Here is a 21385-nt window from a genome sequence, read left to right as displayed (position 1 = left end):
AGACTGCCCGATTTCTGGGGAGAAAATCGAAAGAGTTTAAGACGCTGCCCAATACAGAAAGCCTCGCTCCAGAAATCGCGCCGTGTCCTTTTGACAGCTTCCGTGGTGCCCAGGAAAACGCACCCAATATATCCCCGTGTTGACTTTTCTTTCTCAAAGTTGAAACGGGTGGTTCCTTGAAATGGAGCTTCCTTGAAGTGCCAGAGAGAGTTTGCAGTTTCTGGGTGTGTTCAGATTGGAAGGGACTGTCCGGAATTTAAGCACAGCGGAATCCACAACTCGGCCAGAAGCCGGTTTGAGCCACTTAAGGGCTTTGGGACAAAAGGATCTGAACGCCTGAGCATCTCGGTTTTTAGCTCGGGTGGCGGGCAAGAGAAAAGATTGACCGTTGGGGTCTGTGCTGTCTAGAATCCGCTTAAAAACAGGCCAGGTTTTCCATTCCATTTTGTTTGTTTGTTACATTTGGTAGAATTAAATTGGGAAAGTGGGGATATCAAACGCCATCCCTAACCTAGGGAAGTACCAGGCGCATCCTCCTGCGTTCCCTGCTTGTGTATTTTCTGCCCGGCAGGCAAGGAGGCGGCTTGATTCTGCAACAGAAGGGTTCCCCATCTCTGTCCTTTCCTTGCTCGCTACCTACAAAACAAAGGGCCGGCTTCCTATTTGCATTCCCGCTTAGGATGCTAGTGCGTAAAGACGGGGCTATGGAGAAGGTGGGATGTGTTGGGGCGCGCGCCGCAAAAGACCTGGCAAGAATCGGTCCCATTGAAACAGGCCGATTTCGAGAGAGCCAACGTGCTTAGGGATCGGTGCTTGACCGCAGGGGCTTCCTATCTCGAAAAAAAATTCGACGGCGAGTTTGGGATTATTAAGAGGGAAAGGCAGAGCGCGCGCGCAAAGAACCTGAAAGGAACGGGCGAAAGTGCCTTCTTGATCTCCGAACTTTCTGCGGTTAGGGAACTCCTGCTTCGGGACCAGAGATAGCATCCCTTTCCGAAGAAGGGCTTTCAGTTCTGCGGCCAGATCTCTTTTAACTATACAGTACAAAGAAGCGCGGGAGAAAGCGATCTTCAGGGGCTGGTTGGAAGCGGCAGATTCTGGGAGTGTTGGAGTCCCGCCAGATAGCGCTAGAGGGCTGTTTATTGCCTCGCTTCTTCAGTTCAGCGGGATCTTTACAGAATAAACAGGAGAGATAAAGAAATAAAGGGGGGAGAGACCCACTCCACAAGTGCCATTTTAATTCCTAGAGGTGTTTGGGGAGCATAATAGAGGCTTGCAAGTGAATAAAGAAACTGGAGTTCATGTTGATTTTGAGCAGCAAAAGGGAGGGAGGGAGGGAAGGAGGGTGCGGAAAGTTTAACAGGTAAGTTACATGAATAATCCTCCTAATTCAACTTTCAAAATTGCAAGCATATAGCGATAGAGGTCAAGAAAAGTTCACCCTGCTGGGCTAGCATTTACTTGGGGTGGGGGGTAGAGAGGATGTTTGAAAAGTTTGAAAACAGGTTGCTGAGAGAGGAAAGAAAACTAAAGAAGGGATAGCACGAAACGGCCTTTGGAAATAGGGGAGGGAATAAAGAACTGGGTGAACAAGAATCAAGACCAGAATCAAGGAACACCTCCATCCGTCCCGTGGAATATTTGGCCCTGTGTTTATATGGTGACGCATTCGCCCTGACTGAGTAGTTCTGATTGTGCGTGTAATAAGTAGGAAGAAAGATCGCTACTGCTCAAAATACTTTACAGAAATCTGAGCGAAATGACCATGCCCGATCCATAGCCCAGTTTAGCTAAAACGCACGAATTCCCACCAAAGACAAAGCATTGAAACCGGCGGAGGTTTCTCAACGGTTTTCTGCAGCCACCCACTTTGGATTAACTGGTGGATTGGAGTAAAACAGCAGGGTTTGGGGTGCTGTTTTTTTAAGGATTTGGAGAGTTAAAAATAAATTGCGCCTGTTAAAAAAAAAAGTCGTGCCAGCTTTTTGAATAGTAATGATTGTGGTGAGGATACTTCCAGTATAAAGAGAAAATAGAAGTGAGGAAGTGGCTGAACTGTTTTGAAGAGTTCTCCACCTCCCTGCTTTCATCAGTAAATCTGATCCATTCTTTGTCATTGGTTCTCGAAGCAGAATTCAGATCAAAATATTTAAGAATCATCCATAATTTTCCTATATTAAAAATGGAGCTATTCCCCCCTATTCAATGTGCATAACCAAAAACAAAAATACTCCATTTCAGCAAACAAACACTGAATAAAGTTGCAAACAAGATTATGGCTGAAGTTATTTGTCCCTCCAGCGAGGCGCCGGTCCTTCTAACAGATGTAGAAAAGCTAAGAGGATTTGAACCACGCGAATTTAATAAAACCAGATTAGCTACATGCACTTTCCACACTGTTAGAGACCCCCAAGTTAATGGCACCAGAGAGTATCTATTAGAATATATAAATAGCAGGGGGGGGGAGGATTTTTGGACGGTGGTCAATAGCAACGTTCTGCATCGGTATCTCACCCAGCCGCCATAAAAAAACCCTTATCCTCTGTATAGCTCAGAGTGTAAATCTGAAATAATAATTTTGTACACATACACATTCTCTCCCCCACACACACGTAGACTGAGATATTACCTGTTGTGCAATTCCGCTCTGTCAAAAAGAGAGGAGTAATTTTAAAAAAAAAAATCTAAAAAGACACTCAAATTGTAAAGATGCCACCCTTCCAAAAGCCTGGTTGCTGAAAACAGATTCTTGAAGTTTTAGAGGATTTTCTTTCCCGTTCCGAGAGACAAAGGAAGCGGTTTGGAAGTTTGGAGTGAATAGGGTTTCAGCATCCATATTTGTTCTGGCGCACTTGTAAAATGCGATTTGGAGAGGATCTTTAGCCTACTGATTGTCTCTGTATTGTTTTTCTTGAAACGGATCTTTTGCCCTTAATGAATCCCCACACAGCTGGACAGCTCCTTCGCGGACACTGAGAACCCTAACCCCCAACTGACCCCAATTTGACACCACAAGATGAAATTTTACCGCCTGTTAAAACCATTTCCAGCCTGGGCCAAAAGGGGGGGGGGGAGGGAAGGAAGGGGGAAGCGGATTCTTGACGGAGATGCATTTCCACGCCGGACACCTAATTTCTTTTTTGGACTTTGGGCCGGTTCTAGAAAGGAGGAAAGCCCCACTTGCAGCTTGCAAGAGGACAAGGCTCTGAAGGGACAAGCTAGCTTGGAAATATCACTGAAGTCCACTGTGGCTGCCGTCCTAAGCACACTTATATGAGAGTCAATCCCACTGACATAAGAGGGCCTTCCTTCTGAGTAAATATGTTGAGGACTGTACAATGTATTATTATTATTATTATTATTATTATTATTATTATTATTATTATTATTATTATCAGCCCAAATGTAACCCATCTCACATATCTCACATGCGTCCAAATTCCGATAACCAACTTCAGACTCTAAATCAAGAACAGTGCTCCTCTCAATTAGCTACCCGGGAAATGTGCGTTTTACCGATTTGGAGATGGGGTTAGCTTTTCACCGACCCAAGGAGGGTATGAAATTGGCCACATTGTTGTTATTACTTTGTATTCTCTCAGGTAACTTCAACAGAAGAAAAAGACAGTCGGGGGGGGGCGGGGAACAGAAATTAAAATGTAGCATTCGAGACGGCAAATGTCCTCGTTTATTTTCCAGATTTTGTTATTTTTGTTCTTGGGATATTTAGGTGTTCGGTTGTTTTATTCAGATGCTCGATCTCTTTCGAAAGATATTCAACTCAAAAGTGCCATGCAAATCAGCGTTACAGAAGCCTAGCCGTCAAGTGGTTGGAACAGAAATCAAACGCACCAACTTTCCTTCCAATGAGCCCAAGTATATGAAAGTCTTTCATGCAACTGGATTATTATTTTTTACAAACTATCCTAACATACACCCCCCCCCATAGATTTCTAAACTAAGGCTTTCTCTATCCCCTGCAAGGTCAATTCTTGCTGCCCTCCCTAGAATACAAGTTTAAAATGTGTCCTGGAAGGCGGGATTGTGTTGGCTGTGTTACAACAAAGCGATTCCCAAGGAATTTAGGAAAGTGACATTTTCGGAAGAAGGAGGGAAAAAGCCTCCGTAAGCACCATTCATCGAGGAGTAGATCTCTTTTAAAGCAATCCGTTGGAAGAGTCCAGCTGCAAAAGTAGGAAAGGATTTGCATAACCTACTGCTCTGTAGGTCTCCGGGCACCCAAAGGATTAACCAAGTATTCATTACCATGAATATCTTGAACTGCGTTACCGATTTATAAGACAGAGTAGAAAATACTGCACCACGACAAAAACCTTCCCTCCGCCACCCCCCGCCCGAAAGACGCCTTTCGCCAAAGGAACCGACTTAAGCGCCGCTTGAAAGAGATCTGCATACGGAGGGCGGTTTTACTCACCTTTCAGTAAAGTCCCGGGCAAGTCAGCCACAGAGGAGAGCGCTTGCTCTTCAGGACGGCTTTAATCTTGGAAGAGGTCCTCTAGAGGGGAGAAAGGAAGAGGGGAGGGAAGAAACGGGGGGGGGGAGAGAGAAGGGGGAGAAAAAGCAGCGTCCTGGATCTGGCTCCGCAGCTTCAGAGGGTGTTGGAAGAGAGCGCGCAAGTCTGGCTTAAAGTCTCGCCGATCCTTTCCTCGCCTCGCTCGCCTCTGGAGCGGCGCGTTCAGCCTCTCCCGCTTTGCCAGGCTGAGCGCTCTGGGAAAGCGAAGCCATGCCCAGTGGCGTTTGTCAGCCTCTCTCTCCACGCTATCTTTCTTTATATGTGAAGGCTGATTTCCCGCAGACATCATTGTTATGATGGCTCATTTAATCAAACTGTTTAATTGCTCCGGTAATCACTATCATCATCACAGGTACTCAATCATTCATCATTTTGGAGGGCTTTATTGACCTCTGGAGCACATTCCCATCGCCCATTAAAATCTGGCCAAATTTCTAGAGCCAACCCCACCCCCACTTGGGTGATTTTTTCCCTCCCTTTCCTCCCCAACTTTCCTTCACTGTGACCCTGTTACGAAGAACCGAATCTCCCTCCGACTCTCCCTCTTCCCAGTTTAAGCAGCGGTGTCATTGTTTTGGGGGGAGTTGTTCTCCCCCCCCCCTTCAATGCTATGTATGTGCGAGGCCACATTCACAAGTAGATACATTGATAAACCCCACTATTAACAGTATTGTCTGGTTTAGATTTTATGTTCAGGGAGCATGAAAGAGAGAGAGGGGGGAGGGGGGGAGTACAAAACTGCAGCAATCAATAGTTTGACCATTGCTCCTCCCCTAAACTTCAAGCATTCCCCATGATTGATGATCTCGGGTAGCTTTGGTAATTGACTGCTCTGAGGTAAGGCATGTTTTAGTTCCAGCAAAGTGATTGGAGGAAGCTGCACAAACACATACACACTAACGTGATAGGTAGCGTGTGTATGTATGTGTGTGTGTGTGAGAGAGAGAGAGAGTGAGAGAGAGAAGGAGCGAGGGAGAAAGACGAAGAAAGTGTGTTGTGTGTATTTTCAAAAGTTCATTTGATCCTTGGGAACGGAAAAAGGGGGCACCATTTCACTCGATCTGCTGAATAACTTTGCTGTAATAAACATAGCCGTAAAAAAGACATTACCAGGGCAAATACTTTAAGCACAGGTTCCACAAAACACAGGTAAAATGGTACATGTTCACAATAACAGGGCGGATTGGCCCATTTAAAACAACAGCAGCAGCAACAGCAACAACACCCCAGTGCATTCTACACCACTATTTTAAGATAGTGATTTTGCCTTCCAGTCTCCTGGCAGCCTCAGAGCAAAACCTAAAAAGATTTCCCTCTCTCATCCACCCCCCCCTTCCAAAAACATCACACAGCGTGGCTGATGGAAGCGATCACTTAATGAAGAACGATGCCAAATGGGGTTGGTCTATCTTCTGCTCCTGGAAAAGTAATTTCGACAACAACAGCTAAAAGGTAGTGGTTTCACACAGAAAAGGAAACACGCACACAGAGATTTCTTTGAATACAAGATTCTGGCATGGACGGAGGACTTTGTTTAAAGCAGGCTAGTTTCCGCTGGCAGATCAACTTTGCATGCTCTCTCTCTCTAACTCTCTCTCTCTCTCCCCCCCTTTAAACCTTTGCAACTGCCTGAGTTCCTTCGGCTTGCATAGTGGCCATTGAATTGCTGCTAGAAGTAACCTCAGAAGAGAGAGAGACTGAAGGGGGGGACACAATGCGAAGCGCTGGCTAAAGAGTGCAGTTAGGCAGATAAGGGTATTGAGTGATAAAATAATCTAATAATAAAAAGCATGCCAGTGCTAGGCTTGTATGGCACTTCCCCACCCCCCCCACCCCATTTCTGGCTTTTTGCAGTTCCCCCACCACGCGCACGCACGAAGCCAGGCAGCCTTTCTTTCTCTCCCTCTCTTCCTTCTCCTGTGCTTCCTTCTTTATCCCACACTCTCCCTTTCCTATCTGAAAAGGCACGTTGATTTGCTATGGGTGTGATTTGCAGGGTGGCTTTCTCCCCCCCCCCTCCCCGGGTGGCGTGGAAGCAGCCCTGATTGCATACTCTGCATATCACAGGCTTTAAGCGCTCGCTCGCTCGCTCGCTGGTTCTGTGCTCGCTCTCTTCTCCTCTCCTCTCCCTCTCCCCTCTCCCTTGTATGTGTCTCTGTTGTAGGACTGGCTATGGCCACCACTACTTCCGGGTTCCGTCATTTCATTCTCCCGCCGATCAGCGCTGCAAAACTGAGCCTCTTCTATAAGCCAGCCAGCAGCCAACCTGCCAACACTTACTGACACTCACTCATCTCAGAGGGAGAGGTGAAGAGGGAGACAAAATACCTACCGGGGAAAAAAAAAAGAACGGAGGAAGTCCACGTTTTGCAAACTATTCCATTTTTCTTCGCATCCTACCCCACCCTCCCCCTCCCGGTAGTTAAAAAAAAGGGGGAGAGAGGGAGAAAAGAACCTATAGCTCTCCTACAAGACAAACCCCAAACGCGGAGTTACTGAGAGAAGAACCCGAGGTTAAAAAGATTCCTCTTTTCTTCTTCATCATCATCAGCCATCATTCATTCACTACCTTGACATTCCATGGCTTTGATTGACAGCTGGAGTGGCAAAAAGCCATGAGACACGACAGTTTGGTTACATGTGGGTTGCTGACGGGCCGATCGTAACCTTCAGTTGGGGGGTTGACGATTTTTAATTTTTTTTAATTATTATTATTTTTTACGCAAAGGAAGAAAAAAAAGGAAAGAGACAGAGAAAGGGGAAACGGAGAAGCAGCGCGCGGGAAAAAAGAAGATCACAAACTCGACGGGGTTCTTTGCCTACTTTTTATTGTTATTGCTGTTGTCTTTTATGATTATTTAAGCGTGCTGGAGAAGTCTATAAGTGGGTCGAAAGGACAAGGGGGAAAAGGGATTCTTCTTCTTCTTCACCACTCAATCACTTTTTGTTGTTGTTGCTGGACTGGGATATTAAATATAGGACACCTCCAGGAGTTTATCGGAGCGCAGACTGATGGCGCAAAGGGTAGGTTTAAATCTCCAACACTTACCTTACGTGTATAAATCCTCTCTTAAGAGGGCCTGTCGGATTTGCTCGCCTCCGTCGCTGCTGCTCATGGCGGCCACTATTTAAAAAACAACAAAACAAAAAGCAGCAAAAATTATTCACCGGTTTTGTGTGTGCGCGAATGTGCGCGAGTGTGTGTGTGTGTGTGTGTGTCTATCTCTCTCTCTCCCTCTCTCCCTCTGTGTGAATGTGCGTGCGTGCGTGTGTGTGTCTGTCTGCAATTGTTCCACGCTTCTTTCCTCTCTAGCTTTTCCCCCAGCAGCGCGATTTCCCTGCTCCTCTCTAGCTGCTCAGTGGCGCGGGGTTCACAGGGGGGAAGGCTTGCCTGCTGCTGCTGCTGCCGCTGCTGCCGCCGCCGCCGCCGCCGCCGCTGCTGTTGCTGTGGCTGTTGCTGCCGCCGCCGCCGCCTAGGAAATTCAGCTACATTTGCTGCTTGGTTTGTCTCTGGTTTTGACAAGGACAAGGGGGAATTGCTGCTAAATAATGTTTCTGGTAACTTTCAGATTATTTGCTCTCCCACCCCCCCACCCCACTCCTCCCTCGCGTTCTTCCTTTCCCTTCCCAGCCCTGCTTCCCACCGCCGCTCCGAAGTATTAATCTGTTTACTTGTGGGTTGTTTTGTTTATTCGTGCTCCGCTCTCTTCTGACTCGGCGAACATTTTTCGCTTCTCCCTCTCCACGCTTCCAGTTTCCTCCTTTATTTTGCCTTCGGTAGATTTCTCCTCGCCATCAGCAAAAACACACACTCTGTCTCTCTTTCTCGCACACACACATACTCCCGGTCCCTTCATTCCCTTCCCCCAGCTCTATAAACTGCACTTTTTATTTTGATTTCAGTCTGTACAGCTTTCTCTCTCTCCACCCTCCCCTCTCTCTGTTGTGGCTGGTCCTGGTTTGTAGTTTTGCTCTGTTTTGTCTGAGTCTGGGTGCTTTACTCTCTTCTGACTTTTGTTGTTGTTGTGTTTTTTTTATTTTATTTCTCTCTCCCTCTTTTTTTGCTCTTTTTTTCCTTTCCTCAAACCCTCTTTTCTCCCCCTGGTTTTCTTTCTTTCTCTTTCTTTCTTTCTTTCTTTCTTCTTTCTTTCTTCTGGCCCATTTTCTTTTTGACAGTACGATGAGCTGCCTCATTACGGCGGGATGGACGGAGTAGGGGTACCTGCTTCCATGTACGGAGACCCTCACGCCCCCAGGCCGATCCCCCCAGTCCACCACTTGAACCACGGGCCGCCACTCCATGCCAGCCAGCATTATGGAGCCCACGCCCCGCACCCCAATGTCATGCCGGCCAGCATGGGATCGGCTGTCAACGACGCCCTGAAGCGGGACAAGGATGCGATCTACGGGTAGGTACGAGGCAGGGCGAGCCCGGCGCCATGGCCCGGGTCCTTTGCAGCTTCTGTGCGGAGGGGGTGCGCGCGCGGAGGGCTCGGGGATCTTCTTTCAGAGCAGAGACGATCGTAGCAAAGAGTTCCGAGCGGGTAGCCCTGCTGCTTCCATGCGAGAGGGAAATGGCAGGGGAAGGTTTCGAGCAGCGTTTTCAAACAGGCTGCCCTTCCCTGCGTTGCTGCGCTTCTTTTAAGTGATAAGAGCAATTTAGGTCGGTTTAGTCAGGAATGCCGTGAACCCCTATATGGGGGAGTGCACTACGGTGCAGAAATCCACCGATATTTCGGATGGACCCATAAGGTAAACTGAAACTGTATTCCCTTTTTCAGTTAAAGCAGCCTTGATCAGGCTTCCCTAACCGGAGAGTAAGCCTTTGTATAGTTCCGCAGGCACATTTTACACAGAAGTAAGTTCCACGGGGGTTGTTTTGTTTATTATTTAGGGGCTGAGCTGTAAATATAGAGCCGACTCAAAAATAAGACGGTGGGGGTAGTCCTTTGAAAACACCCCCAACGCGGACAAAAATAAATTGAGAAAAGAGGTGGGAGTTACTGACATCCACAGGAGAACAACTAAGCATTGTAGTTGGGAGAATGGAAGTAACTCTCATCAGTACAGATCAGTTTGGCTTATTATTACATTGCTCTAAAATAGGATGTAGTGTCATCACCATCCGAGGAGAGATAAAGAAGGAAAAACTAGAGAAAAACACATTTTCTGCTTATACACAAATGCCATACTTTCGCTTTCCCTACTCCAATGTCTGCTAGGGCAATTGGGGTGTCTGTGTTAGTATTTAATATACATATATTTCTGTTCAGCTCGTTTATGGCTGGGCAGTTGGTATTTTTATCAGGATGCCCTTCTTCAGCCTGGAGAAACTTTGCTGGCATCCTCTTCCCCCCTCTTCCCTTCCCTTCAGCAAAAATGCACGTTTTCTGGCTGCTGTTAGATTTCACCGAGATATTAAGCAGTTTAAACAGTTTGCGTAAGAATAAAGTTTCCCCTTTTAGCTTGGGGGCAGGAGCGCCCACCCCTCCTTTAGTTATTGTGGAAACCACGAAAACTTGGCAGCTGAGCTACTTACTGCTCGCCTTCTCAGTGCTTATTGTATTGGCTTATAGGTTCGTGAGGGCCCGATTTTGGCGCTTCTTTTTTTTTAATTTAAAGTTTGCATGTGTGTATGTCTGTTGTTTTCCTCTCTGGCCTTGGCCTCGCTTTCCAGTGCTGCTTCCCCCCCTCCCCCTCCCCATTTTTTTTTCCTTTATGGAAAGGCTGAGGCGTTGTGAGAAAGCGTGGACGTGTTTTGCTTTTTATTTTCGACAGGAAAAAAAAAATACTTGTTGATCAGACTTTTTTTTTCTCTCTCCCCCACCCTCTCTCTCCTCCTTCTCCTCCTCCTCTCAACATCTCCTTTAACCCCCACCCCACCCCACCCCCCTTTTTTCTTTTGTGTGTCACTGCCCGGCAGGCACCCGTTGTTCCCCCTCTTAGCTCTGGTCTTTGAGAAGTGCGAGCTGGCGACCTGTACCCCGCGAGAGCCTGGGGTGGCCGGCGGAGACGTCTGCTCCTCAGACTCCTTCAACGAGGACATCGCCGTCTTCGCCAAACAGGTCGAACGCTTTTTAACCCGCCTTTTCTCTCCCCCCCCCCCCAGGCAAAAGCAACACCTCGCACAAAACACCTCTTCTCCCCCCCCCAACCCCACCCCACCCCGCGCAAAACGCAACAACACAACTTTTTCCATGTCTCATTCCAAGTTGTGAGGGAGAGAAACGAAGCGTGTGAGAGTGCTTACATAACGTGGTTGTGTTTGTGAGGAAAGATTCCTCGCCAAAAACTGGCCCAAATCATATCTTCACCCGCACCCCCCTCTCTTCTCCCCGTCTCCCCTTTCTCTCTCTCTCTCTCCTCTCTCTCTCTCTTTCCCCCTCTCTCTCTTCAGTGGACACTGGGAGACATTCATTGGTCACTCTTAGCTTAACAGGAAAGGGGCATTGTTAAATGCGGGCGGGGGGGGGGGTAAAAACTCTGCGAAGGGTTTTAAGTCTTTCTGAAACCTCTCAGTTAAACAGGGTGGGTGGGTGGGGTGGGTTTGGGGGCAGAAACTGCACAGAGTGGCCTTCACTTTGCGGCACTCTCCTTTAGTTCACATATTTATATCCTTTCCCCCTCCAGTTTGGACTGCTGCTGGTGGTGTTTGGGTCAGGGGGAGTGTTAATAGTAGTGTGTATGTTAAAGACAGCTGAAATATGCACTGATTTCCCCCCCCCTTCCCTTACTTCTACTTCATGTAGGTTCGGGCGGAAAAGCCACTTTTTTCTTCAAATCCAGAGTTGGACAATTTGGTAAGGTTCACTTCACCCCCAACCCCATTTTGACTTTTCTTGCCCCTCCCTCCAAGAAACCCCAGCTCGCCCTTTTTTAATTATTATTTTTTAAAAAAAACGTATAATTGCTAAGCAGGCTGTGTGCATGTGTGTGTGAGAGAGAGAGAGAGAAAGAGAGAGAGAGAAACAGACAAGACAGAGAAAGAAAGAAAGATGCTTATAGAAAGTGACACTAAGGAACCGGGAAAGAGCGAACCATCCTTATCCAGGGGCTTCAAAGAGCTCCAGTTCTTAAACATGGCAAGAGGACAACAAACACTTGAGTCCCCAATGCATTGCAAAGCTGGGTTTAAGCCCCGGGAAGCAAAAGGGAAGGAAACGGTGGCAACACGATTCTTTTGCTAATGTGGGTGATTTCAATATTAAAAGTGCTAGAAATCCGCTTGCAAAAGAAGTGAAGGCAAACCATTCATCTGGAGCATTTCACCTTTTCTTCTTTTTAAAAAGCCGGTGGTGTGGCGAGTGGCTGTTTAGCTGCTTGGTTGCTTTGCGGACTTTCAGAAACCACTGGGGGAAGGACACCTCTGTAAACCACTAATAGCTGCTTCTCTTTAAATGTGTGTGTGTGAGAGAGTAAGGTTTTTTTTAAAAAAAAGTGCTTTAGGTTAAAGTTGATCAAAATTGCCCGAGCGTGTCCAATGAGCTAAAATCCTGGATAATGAGGGTGCGCCCTGACCATCAGCGGCTCCCTGCTTGGGTTTTTCCGTCTCCCAAATGACAACTTCTCTGCTCCCAATTTTCTTTCAGATGATCCAAGCAATACAAGTCTTAAGGTTTCACCTTTTGGAATTAGAAAAGGTAAGAGCAAGGGGTGCTACCTCCTTTTTTATTCTCTAGCACCCACCCATCCCTGCATCTTAAAGGTTGTCTTTTGGGAAATGTCAGCTGGACACTGTAACTAGTACTACAAAGCACCGGGTGACACTCAACAAAACAGGCACTTTCCCCCCCCTTCTGGAACTTCTCTATTATTTCCAGTTCCAATCACCCTTTCAACTAGCCCCTCCTTTCCCAATCGATTGTATCTCCCCTCTCTGTCTTCCAGCCCTCTGCAATTTTCTTCAACCAGGGATAGTATTTTAAAATTAAGTATCTTCTCATTCAGTGCAGACCTGATCCTCCCATTATCTCCGAGCAAAACATTAAGATTACAAAGAGAGTCACAGTGCCTATGGAAAGGCTAAGGTGCTACAAGGAAATGATTTTGTGATAAAGATCTCTCCTAGTTCCTATAGGAGGTTTCAAAATGTTCACTGCTCTGTCCCAATCCTTTCTATCACTCTTCCCTGCTGAACTGCCTATGCTTCTAGATTTTATTTACGTTTGTCCAGATTTCAGTGCTTTTGATATTATCCTAAATCAGATTTTCTTCTGTCTATAGAGTAGGCTCTCCCCCTTCCTAACTTGTTGCTCAGGCAAGTCTCAGGGGAATAATATGTGCTGTAACAATTTCTCTATTGTTTCCTTGCCTTCAACTATTATGCCCCTTAATTAGAGTTATTCTTGGAATAGATTTCTTTCACAACTGGGGGAAAAACCCTCTCCAGTTGCAATCTGATATTTTTCCTCCCACACTTAATTATTATTTTTAATTTTCTTTTTCTTTCCCTTTATTTAAATATATCCAGGTCCATGAGTTGTGTGATAATTTCTGCCATCGGTACATTAGCTGTTTGAAAGGCAAAATGCCCATAGATCTAGTTATTGATGAAAGAGATGGCAGCTCCAAATCTGATCATGAAGAGCTCTCAGGATCATCCACAAACTTAGCAGACCATGTAAGTCTTTTTGATAATTTGTAAAGGTTATAACACATTTAGTAAATCTGTGGATTGTTGTTATTACCACCACCATCCCCACTATTTTGTAATTATCTGCTTTAAATCATGCTTCATTTTCAGTAGGATATTTTAAAGTTGTTTTTTCTTCAGTTTTTGGGGGTGGGAGAGGGGCCCTTTTCATTCAGTTACCGAAAGGTTAACTTATGGCTTGCAGAGTTCATGATCTGAGTAAACGGAAGAGTTGGCAAACTGTCGAATTGGTAGATGCAGCCTTTTCTGCTTTGCAAGACCTATGATCAATGTCACAGAAAAGGAGTAGTAAATAGAAACTTAGTAAAAAGTTGTTGATTTCTGCACTCTGTCTCTAAATGTCAAGTGTTGAGACTTATTGGCAATTATACATTGCATTAAAACAAAGTTATGGTTTCCAGTGCTTTTTCTATGATACAACTTATTATTAGAATGTGGACTTATTGCCAAGTGCCTGGAGCATCTTCATAATAAATTGCAATAACTTTGATGAGCCAATGCACTGCAGAGGCTGGAGAGAATTAAGATTGAGTAACTAGCTACAGGTTAGTGGTTAGTTTTATCACTTCAGTAGCTGGTGAATAAGTTAATGTTTTGGTGGAATGTTCACAAGTGCAGTTGCATGTCTGGCAGTGGTTTTTTTTGCATGTGTTTGCCAATTTACTTCAGAGAAGAACTTGGGAAAATGTACCATAAGTATCTACATTGTTAAGCTTTTAAACTTGGGGAAGAAGAAAATACAGTGAAGAAACCGGTTGGGGGGAGTTACTTAGGCTTTGGCAATGAGCTCATGAAACAAACAACACAGACCATGTTAGGAACAATATTTTAACTGTGGGGTATTAAAAGGGGATTCATATGCTATGTATAGGCATCTAGAGGTAATCTTTAATATGCCAAGAAAAGTAGATATACATGTGAAGAAGCAGTTTTCTGTTTGATTATTTTCCTTTTTGAAAGCATGTTGTCAGGTAGTTAAATATTTGCTTTTGTTGTGTATTACCTTTGTTCAGAAGAGCAGAAGTAGTTGTAAAAAGAATAGAAAAAATACCTCAGGTTTATATATGTTGTAAACCATTTATTTAATTTTTAAATACTATGATTCTATCGTTCCATTGTCAATTTCCCCTTCTTTTGAAATACGGTAACTTCAGGGACAAATTTTCATGATATTTAGTATTTTATAATTATCACTCTTAAGCTACACACACACACACACACACACACACACGTACGAGTCGAAACCACTGAAAGTTTCCTTGTTGTTTTATGATGTCATTTGCTGCTAATAAGGTCCATGAAGCATGACAGAACTTTGACAAATATTTCTTGTATGCAATTTCAAACCTTAAAGTAGTGTGCATGTGAGTTTGTGGGACCCTTAGAAAAGGTTCTGAAATGATAGGCATCCTGAAGGATCAGCATCCACTATATAAAGCAGTGCAAAAACATTGCATGTGTTCCCAGAATAGTTTCATTATAAGAATTTGTTTCATGTGGAAGTGTAGAAATGGAGCATGCTGATGTTTATATTGAGGAGATTAGATAAACTAGCCTGTTTAGGGCCTTGGCAGATGGCGAATGCTCAAGCCAATTTGAAGTGCTCTATTGTAATATTTAAATTCACCTACAGTGATAGGATGAGGTTTCAGGGGGCTAGCATTTTATAATTTTATAACTGCCTTAATGGAAAATAACCTCTTTTCCTTTTTGATCTGAAACAACAAACTCAAAAAAGTGACAATATATTTATCTTACACCCATTAGAGTTTGCCACTTCGCTGGGCATTACAATTTAAAGCCTTTTATTTCCTGGAGATTTGAGCCATAACATTTTTACCTTAGCCCCCTGCTATTTGTCTTGAAAGAAAGCAATAATTTGTGCAACAAGAACACCAACTGGGAAATGAAGAGTTATATCATGTAGTTGCATTTAGGGAATAGTGTCTTATTAGACATGTGAGTTAACATTGTCATCCAACATAAAACTTTAAACTAATATTATATAGTTGTAGATGCAGATTGTATGTATGTATGTATGTATGTATGTATGTATCCAGATACAGATATCTATCTTTGTAGGAAGTTTCATGTAGCTGGTTTGTTTTATTACAATGCTCTAAAAAGCAGTTTGTAATAATGGTGCCTTTTGTAATTTTAATATTTTGCTGGAAATGATTCATTTGTGAATGCCTACCTGCAAATTAGAATGGTTAGCATGAAAACTTCTCCAATTTGATACTGTAGGTTTGTTCCCCCCTCCCATTTGCTTTGATATGCATATTTAAAATACAGCCCCAGGCTAAATCTCATTTGGTGAAAGTTGGTGCAGGGGTGATGATGAACCACTTCAGAAGGACACAGACAGCATGTTGTTTCCTCTGTTTTATGTCTTGGCCCACTGTTCTGATCCATGGATCCTTCTCATAGTTTTATATGCATTTGAAATACTGACAATATTTCAATTGATTGAATATGAATAATGACAGCTTTAAAAAGAAGTGTAATTTAATTTGTTCTGTGCCAGGGCTTCTCTTGTGGATATGACAGTTTGTGACAGATACTTGACACCCCCAAATCTCTATACCTCTATTCAGTGTGTTTGTGTATGTTTATGGGTATAGGTCTACAGCAGTGGCAGCAGTATATTAGATACTAATGGGGCTCATGATTTTATATCACTACCCAGCTTAAGAATATAGCTGAAGGATACTGAAGAAATGAGAGACTAGCTAATATTTACAGAAGGGCTCTTGAATACGTGATATTCAAATACTGTATATTTTCTTTATGGGACCCCACTGCTGTGATATTTATCTAACTTAACTTGGTAGGAGAAACAGTTTGGTCTCTACAAAAGCAATACGTTTTCTAGGAAAGCCAGATACCCCTGCTACGGTTGATGGCAACAAAATGCAAATATTGGATTCTATTTTATTGTTCTGTTAACTTTTATATAGCATAGTAAGGGTAAGTTGGCATATAACTTTGTATATCAGCTAGGATAATGCTAGCCACTGAAAAGCTGCAACTGTTATATACTATGCTGCATTTAGTAAATATAACAGCCCATAATTAGCATTTGAATTTTTAACACCCTCGTATACTTTTATTGCTCTAAGGTATTAGCTATAGATGGGTAGAAGGTAATTACAACCATGCCCTGACTGAACCAGACTAACTAAAAACCTACTCTAGCTACAGTTCAACTTGTGGTTCTTAGGAATGACAATTTATCACTGTTTCATGTGTACATATATAGCCTAATATGTATTCCTGATGCTCCAGTTTTCGTTTGGGCTAACCATAACTCATATTTTAAAATAATGGCAGTAAAATGTTAACTACTATAGGTATTTCAATAGCAACTAACAGTTTGTTTAACCTATACAGTTGAATGTTTACGCAGAATCATTTTCTATAGAAATCCCACTGATTCCAAGGAGCCTTGCGTGCATGTAACTACTCAAAGGATTGCAGCTTCTTTTGGCATTTCTGAATTAATGGTTTTGAGAAAAGACATACCAATCTTTCCCCTTGCTTGTATATCATTTCAAGCTGAGTTCTTTCTTCACAGAGGCCAAAGCTGACTCTCCTGTCAAGAACATGGATGAGTTGGGCCTCATGTTGTAGGATAAACATCAAAACAGAGTTTGGGAAATATTAATGTGCATAATTTGCACAAGCATTGTTCTATATAACAATACTTCATATTTATGTAAGTGCTCAACACTGTTTATAACCATTATCTCAATAATTCTTACAATAGATCTGTAAGGAAAGTTATATTATCCCCATGTTACATATAGATGACTGAGGCTGAGAGATTGGCTTCCTAAGACCACCCTATAAACTCTTCTGTAGTTGAGAATGAGTTCACATGTTACATTTTCTTAAATATATAAGATTTTTTACGCTTAAACCTAAAATTGTAAATTGTTAATACAATGAATCGTTATTTAAAACTACATAGAAACCGAGCCAGAACGATGTGCAGCTCTTGTTGAGTGTGTTCCTGCTGGGTTTGTTGCTTTGTAACATGTGAAATTGCTTAATATATTGACTGTACGTTTATGTGTACTTAAAAAAATTATCATCACCATTTACAACAAATTGATTCCATATGTGTAGGAGAAAATATCTGTTTTCATATGTGCTTCAGTTTTCTTTTCTGGACTTTGAAATGTTGCACCGTTTTCTAACATCATGCAAAGCATGATTGTGGTAAAATGAATAAATTACATAGGGCAACATTCTTTTTTTCTGGTTGCTCAGATTTATCTTTAGCTCTTTTATTAACCAAGAAGTGAACATCAACTTACTCTAAAAGGCTATTGCCAGGAATGCAAGATCAGGGCATAAAGGCTTTTTTGTAAGATTTAGGATTGAGACCCATGTTACTACCGGCATGTATGGATTCTGCTCTCTATGGCAGGCAGTTTGTGTGAAGCAGGTATCCCATGGTTGCAGCGATATTTACCGTACCATTACAAACCCTTGAGTAAAGGGAGGGATTACTTGAAATGTAGTATCAATTTCAGTAGGGCTGCTTAAGAGTAGGTGGTTCCAGGAGTGTGACTATATTATTTTCTAGTGGTCATACTGTGTATAATATAAAAAAGGAAAGTAATCTGCCCTCACAGCAATAGTAATAGTATGTCGCTAAATTCCATAGTTTGTGGTTTGAGGCTTGCAAAGCTACAGGCTTTAGCGTATATGATACCAAGATTTTAACCCTACTGAGGAATAACATATTTGATAAGCTGACACCTTCTCTGGTGATTTTTGTATAAATGTCACTCAATCATTTCTGTTTTGCTAACATCCGCTGCATGCATTATATTTGACATAATAATGCTGTTCCATCTTGGTTCTAATGAAATCATGGCAAAGTTAGTCACTTTCTTAAATGTGCCCGGATTTCCCCTATGGAGACTCAATTGCCATGCTAGGTAAGGTGTTGTCGAAGTCAGGCAAACACTTATATATGATTTTTTGATTCCTCCTTTTGCTTAGGTCTTTCATGGGGTGGGGGAGGGCATCACCTTATGGAGTTGGACCTCGCTCTCTAGAACTAGAAGTACTATTTATTTATTTACTTATTTGTTTGTCCTAAGATTTATTACCTGCCCTTCACCATAAGGTCTCAGGATGGGTTACAGCAATATAATGTGCAGTTATAAAAACCCACGAAACCGTTACAATTGTAAAAGCAAGAAAACAATTCCAAATAGAACAGAGCAATACAAATGCAGCAGAAGAGGTGTCCAACACAAATGTATGAGGATAATTATATGGTAAAACTGTATGGTAATGATTTGTAAGGTAAAAAAATTAGCACCTAAAAGGAATTGTTGGAAAGAGGCAGCTTTTGTAAATAACCTACCTTTAAAGCCTCATTTTTGTACCCACAGGTGGTTTATAGATTTGATTAAAAGTTTAGCTGAAATATAAAATGCACAAGAGATTTATATACCTTTCAGGTACATCCTTTTAGGATAGATATGTTTAAAAAGACAGTTTAAGGCAGGTAATGTTTTTAAAAAGCTTATGAAAACTGTCACCACTGGGAGAAATACACAGTAAGAGATTTACGCAGAATGCTTCAGAATTAATAAAAATATTTAAAAACACATTGGATTGGGGTGAGGGTGCGGATGTAAAAACAATTACCCCTTTTCACTAAAAGCCATATTTGTTGTATTATTTGTGCAATTCTGTGCACAGCGTTGATCGTTTTTATTTATCCATGGAATATATTTTTAGGAACATATTTTTAAACTGTGGTTTTTTTCATTAGTTTGTTTTATATTAGACAAAAGCAAACTTCAGTGCTACAGAATAGAAGTAAATCTCACTGAGTACAGTGGGGCTTACTCCTATGTAAGTGTGCATCAAATTGCAGCGTGTGTGCGTGTGTGTGAAACGTGTGTGCATGTATGCATATATGTACACATGCCTATTTTATATATTATTACATATACTATTTTACAGATTTAGCCAGTTTAGAGCTTCATGCTCCATACTGAAACTTCTTTATGTGTGTTGCCAATCACCCCAGCTAGCTCTCAAATTTCTTACATTTAGCTACTTTGCTGTAGCCTGGGAGTAGGTTATGTTTCCATCTTGTACAGTATTTTGTGTCTTGTAATATGTTAGCATATAGGACCAAATCATGAGGGCCACAGTAAGTGGTGTAGCTTATCTGATTGCCATAGTACTACTTGGGTGACTTAAGATCTCATCTTCTTTATGGCTATGCCACAGATGTGATGAAATGACTTGAAGTGAAATGAGATGGATTTGGTCTATAGCCACTGTGCCATGCCAGATTTTCCATATGTGAAACGGATTTATAAGAACTACCTTCAATCCTGTGCACAAAATATATTATACATCTTCTTAATGGGAATCCAGAGGTGGAAGTTCCTTTCCCTGTATTATGAAATGGAATGTTTTATTTATTTGCTGTGTATAGGGAGTGCCTGTTTCTGGATTCTGTATATATTTGAAACACTCATCAAAATCAGTGGATTATATCTTCTTCATTTTATTCACCTGTGTGTGTCACTGAAGTGCATAGATTTGTTATTGCACATATTATGGTGAAATAGAAGCAACTTCATCATGGTAAATTGAGTTGTACCACTATAAAAGCAGTATGAGATCAGAATCAGTCCCAGAGGGGGCCCTTGCATAATTAAGGTGATTTTGCCCAGTTTGGGATGCATAAGGAATGTACAGTTAACCCATCTGTATCTGTGTAAGCTGACATTTACACAGAAGTTTGAGGCTTGTTAAATCAGTGTGCTTGGCACTGCACAAGAGGAGTGACCCATATATAGGCATATAAACAGGGTTTGGAAAGTAATTCTTTTTCTTTTTTTAAAAAAAGGAAGAAGCCAGATCTAGCAGTAGTTAAAATGCTTAATATGTCCACTGGATTTGTAACAACGGCAAAATAGTAACGCAACAGATTTGCCTCAAATTCCTAGAGACTTTTGTGCTTTCCATGCTCTTCTCTAGATTTAGCAAAATTCAATGATAGTGCTAAATCAATTTTTTTTAACTTTCAAGGGAAAAAACACTGGCAAAATTGTGTTTCTGTGGAAGGCTGTGTGCATAAATGAGAAACGTTGGATAGCTGCAGAGTGATCTCCTGTGGCCCTGCTAGTACAAGCCTTCCCCATATTGTCTCCTGCTTTTATATTAATTACAACTTGCATTATCAGCTGTGAGTCTGTAGACCAGCAAATAGAAAATACTGCCCCTGGAGACCTAGCTTCTTGTATCTATTTTCCATCTCCTATTGTGCGCCACTCAGTATTCACTGCTTTTCTCCTGGTAACACTGCTCTTTAACGCAATTAGGTAAGAGCAAGAGGAGCGCCATCTTTGACTCCCAATTATTAAAACTACTGGGAATAGATACATGTACACTCTGCCTTCAATGGTACATGGTGCTTTAGTTGACGATCAGATACACACAAACGCTAAAATATATGAAGATACTCTACGTGTTAATAATGTTTGTGATGTTAAGGAATCAGCTGTTGTTGTCTGCGTGTAATTCATGCATTTATTTATTTTCCTAGCCAGCACCATTTATAGCATGAGTGCTCATTTAATAGCAAATATATAATAACATCAAACTTTTTTTAAAAAAACCCAAATACTACCATATGTGCCTGTAATAAACTTTAGCTTTAGGCAACAGCCACAATAAAAAGTATGCCAATATTTCAAGAAGATACTTAGAGCTGAAGTCATATTTTTTGTGGGTTGAAGTCAATGAAAGTTAACTTTTTCCCCCAGTGGATTTGCATATAATGAAATGGTCTTCCAAATGGGTCAGTATGAATTTACATTGAGGGCGTGCCAAGTTTGTGATATCTCTGATTGGTAGCCTATGCTCCCTTCCAGCCCAAATTAGTCCACGGTGAGGTGATGCGTGCATGTTGATACCATGATGGATTTTCAAGTTGAGTATAACTTTCTGTGGTGAATGAAAAACTGGTTTCAATAATAGAATCATATAATTGTGGAGTTGGAAGAGACCCTAAGGCTCATCTAGTCCAGGCACCCCCAAACTCGGCCCTCCAGCTCTCTTTGGGACTACAACTCCCATCATTCCTAGCTAACAGGACCAGTGGTCAGGGACGATGGGAACTGTAGCCCCAAAACAGCTGGAGGGCTGAG

At 42.5% G+C, this 21385-nt stretch overlaps 1 protein-coding gene across 26 annotated transcripts in view; it reads left to right on the top strand.

Moving 5' to 3' along the window:
* Positions 1-5973: 5973 nt before the first annotated feature.
* MEIS2 (Meis homeobox 2) overlaps positions 5974-21385 on the top strand; it is a 233695-nt gene continuing 218283 nt past the window's right edge. For 8 of the 26 annotated variants that reach the window (XM_083508334.1, XM_083508321.1, XM_083508332.1 and 5 more), the window contains exons 1-5: positions 9899-10110; positions 10458-10599; positions 11284-11334; positions 12124-12174; positions 13005-13154. In XM_083508334.1, coding sequence (XP_083364460.1) covers positions 9914-10110; positions 10458-10599; positions 11284-11334; positions 12124-12174; positions 13005-13154 — 591 coding nt within the window. In that variant the 5' untranslated portion in view covers positions 9899-9913. Of the gene's footprint in view, positions 7559-7596; positions 8093-8165; positions 8944-9062; positions 9287-9898; positions 10111-10457; positions 10600-10751; positions 10771-11283; positions 11335-12123; positions 12175-13004; positions 13155-21385 lie in introns of those variants that run through there. The other 18 variants (XM_083508316.1, XM_083508326.1, XM_083508330.1 and 15 more) reach the window with 16 other exon arrangements.

This window comes from Podarcis liolepis (assembly GCF_965112155.1).
Source record: "Podarcis liolepis genome assembly, chromosome: 1".
In the NCBI taxonomy this organism is placed as follows: Eukaryota; Metazoa; Chordata; class Lepidosauria; order Squamata; family Lacertidae; genus Podarcis; species Podarcis liolepis.
This window is presented reverse-complemented; position numbering and strand designations above follow the sequence as displayed.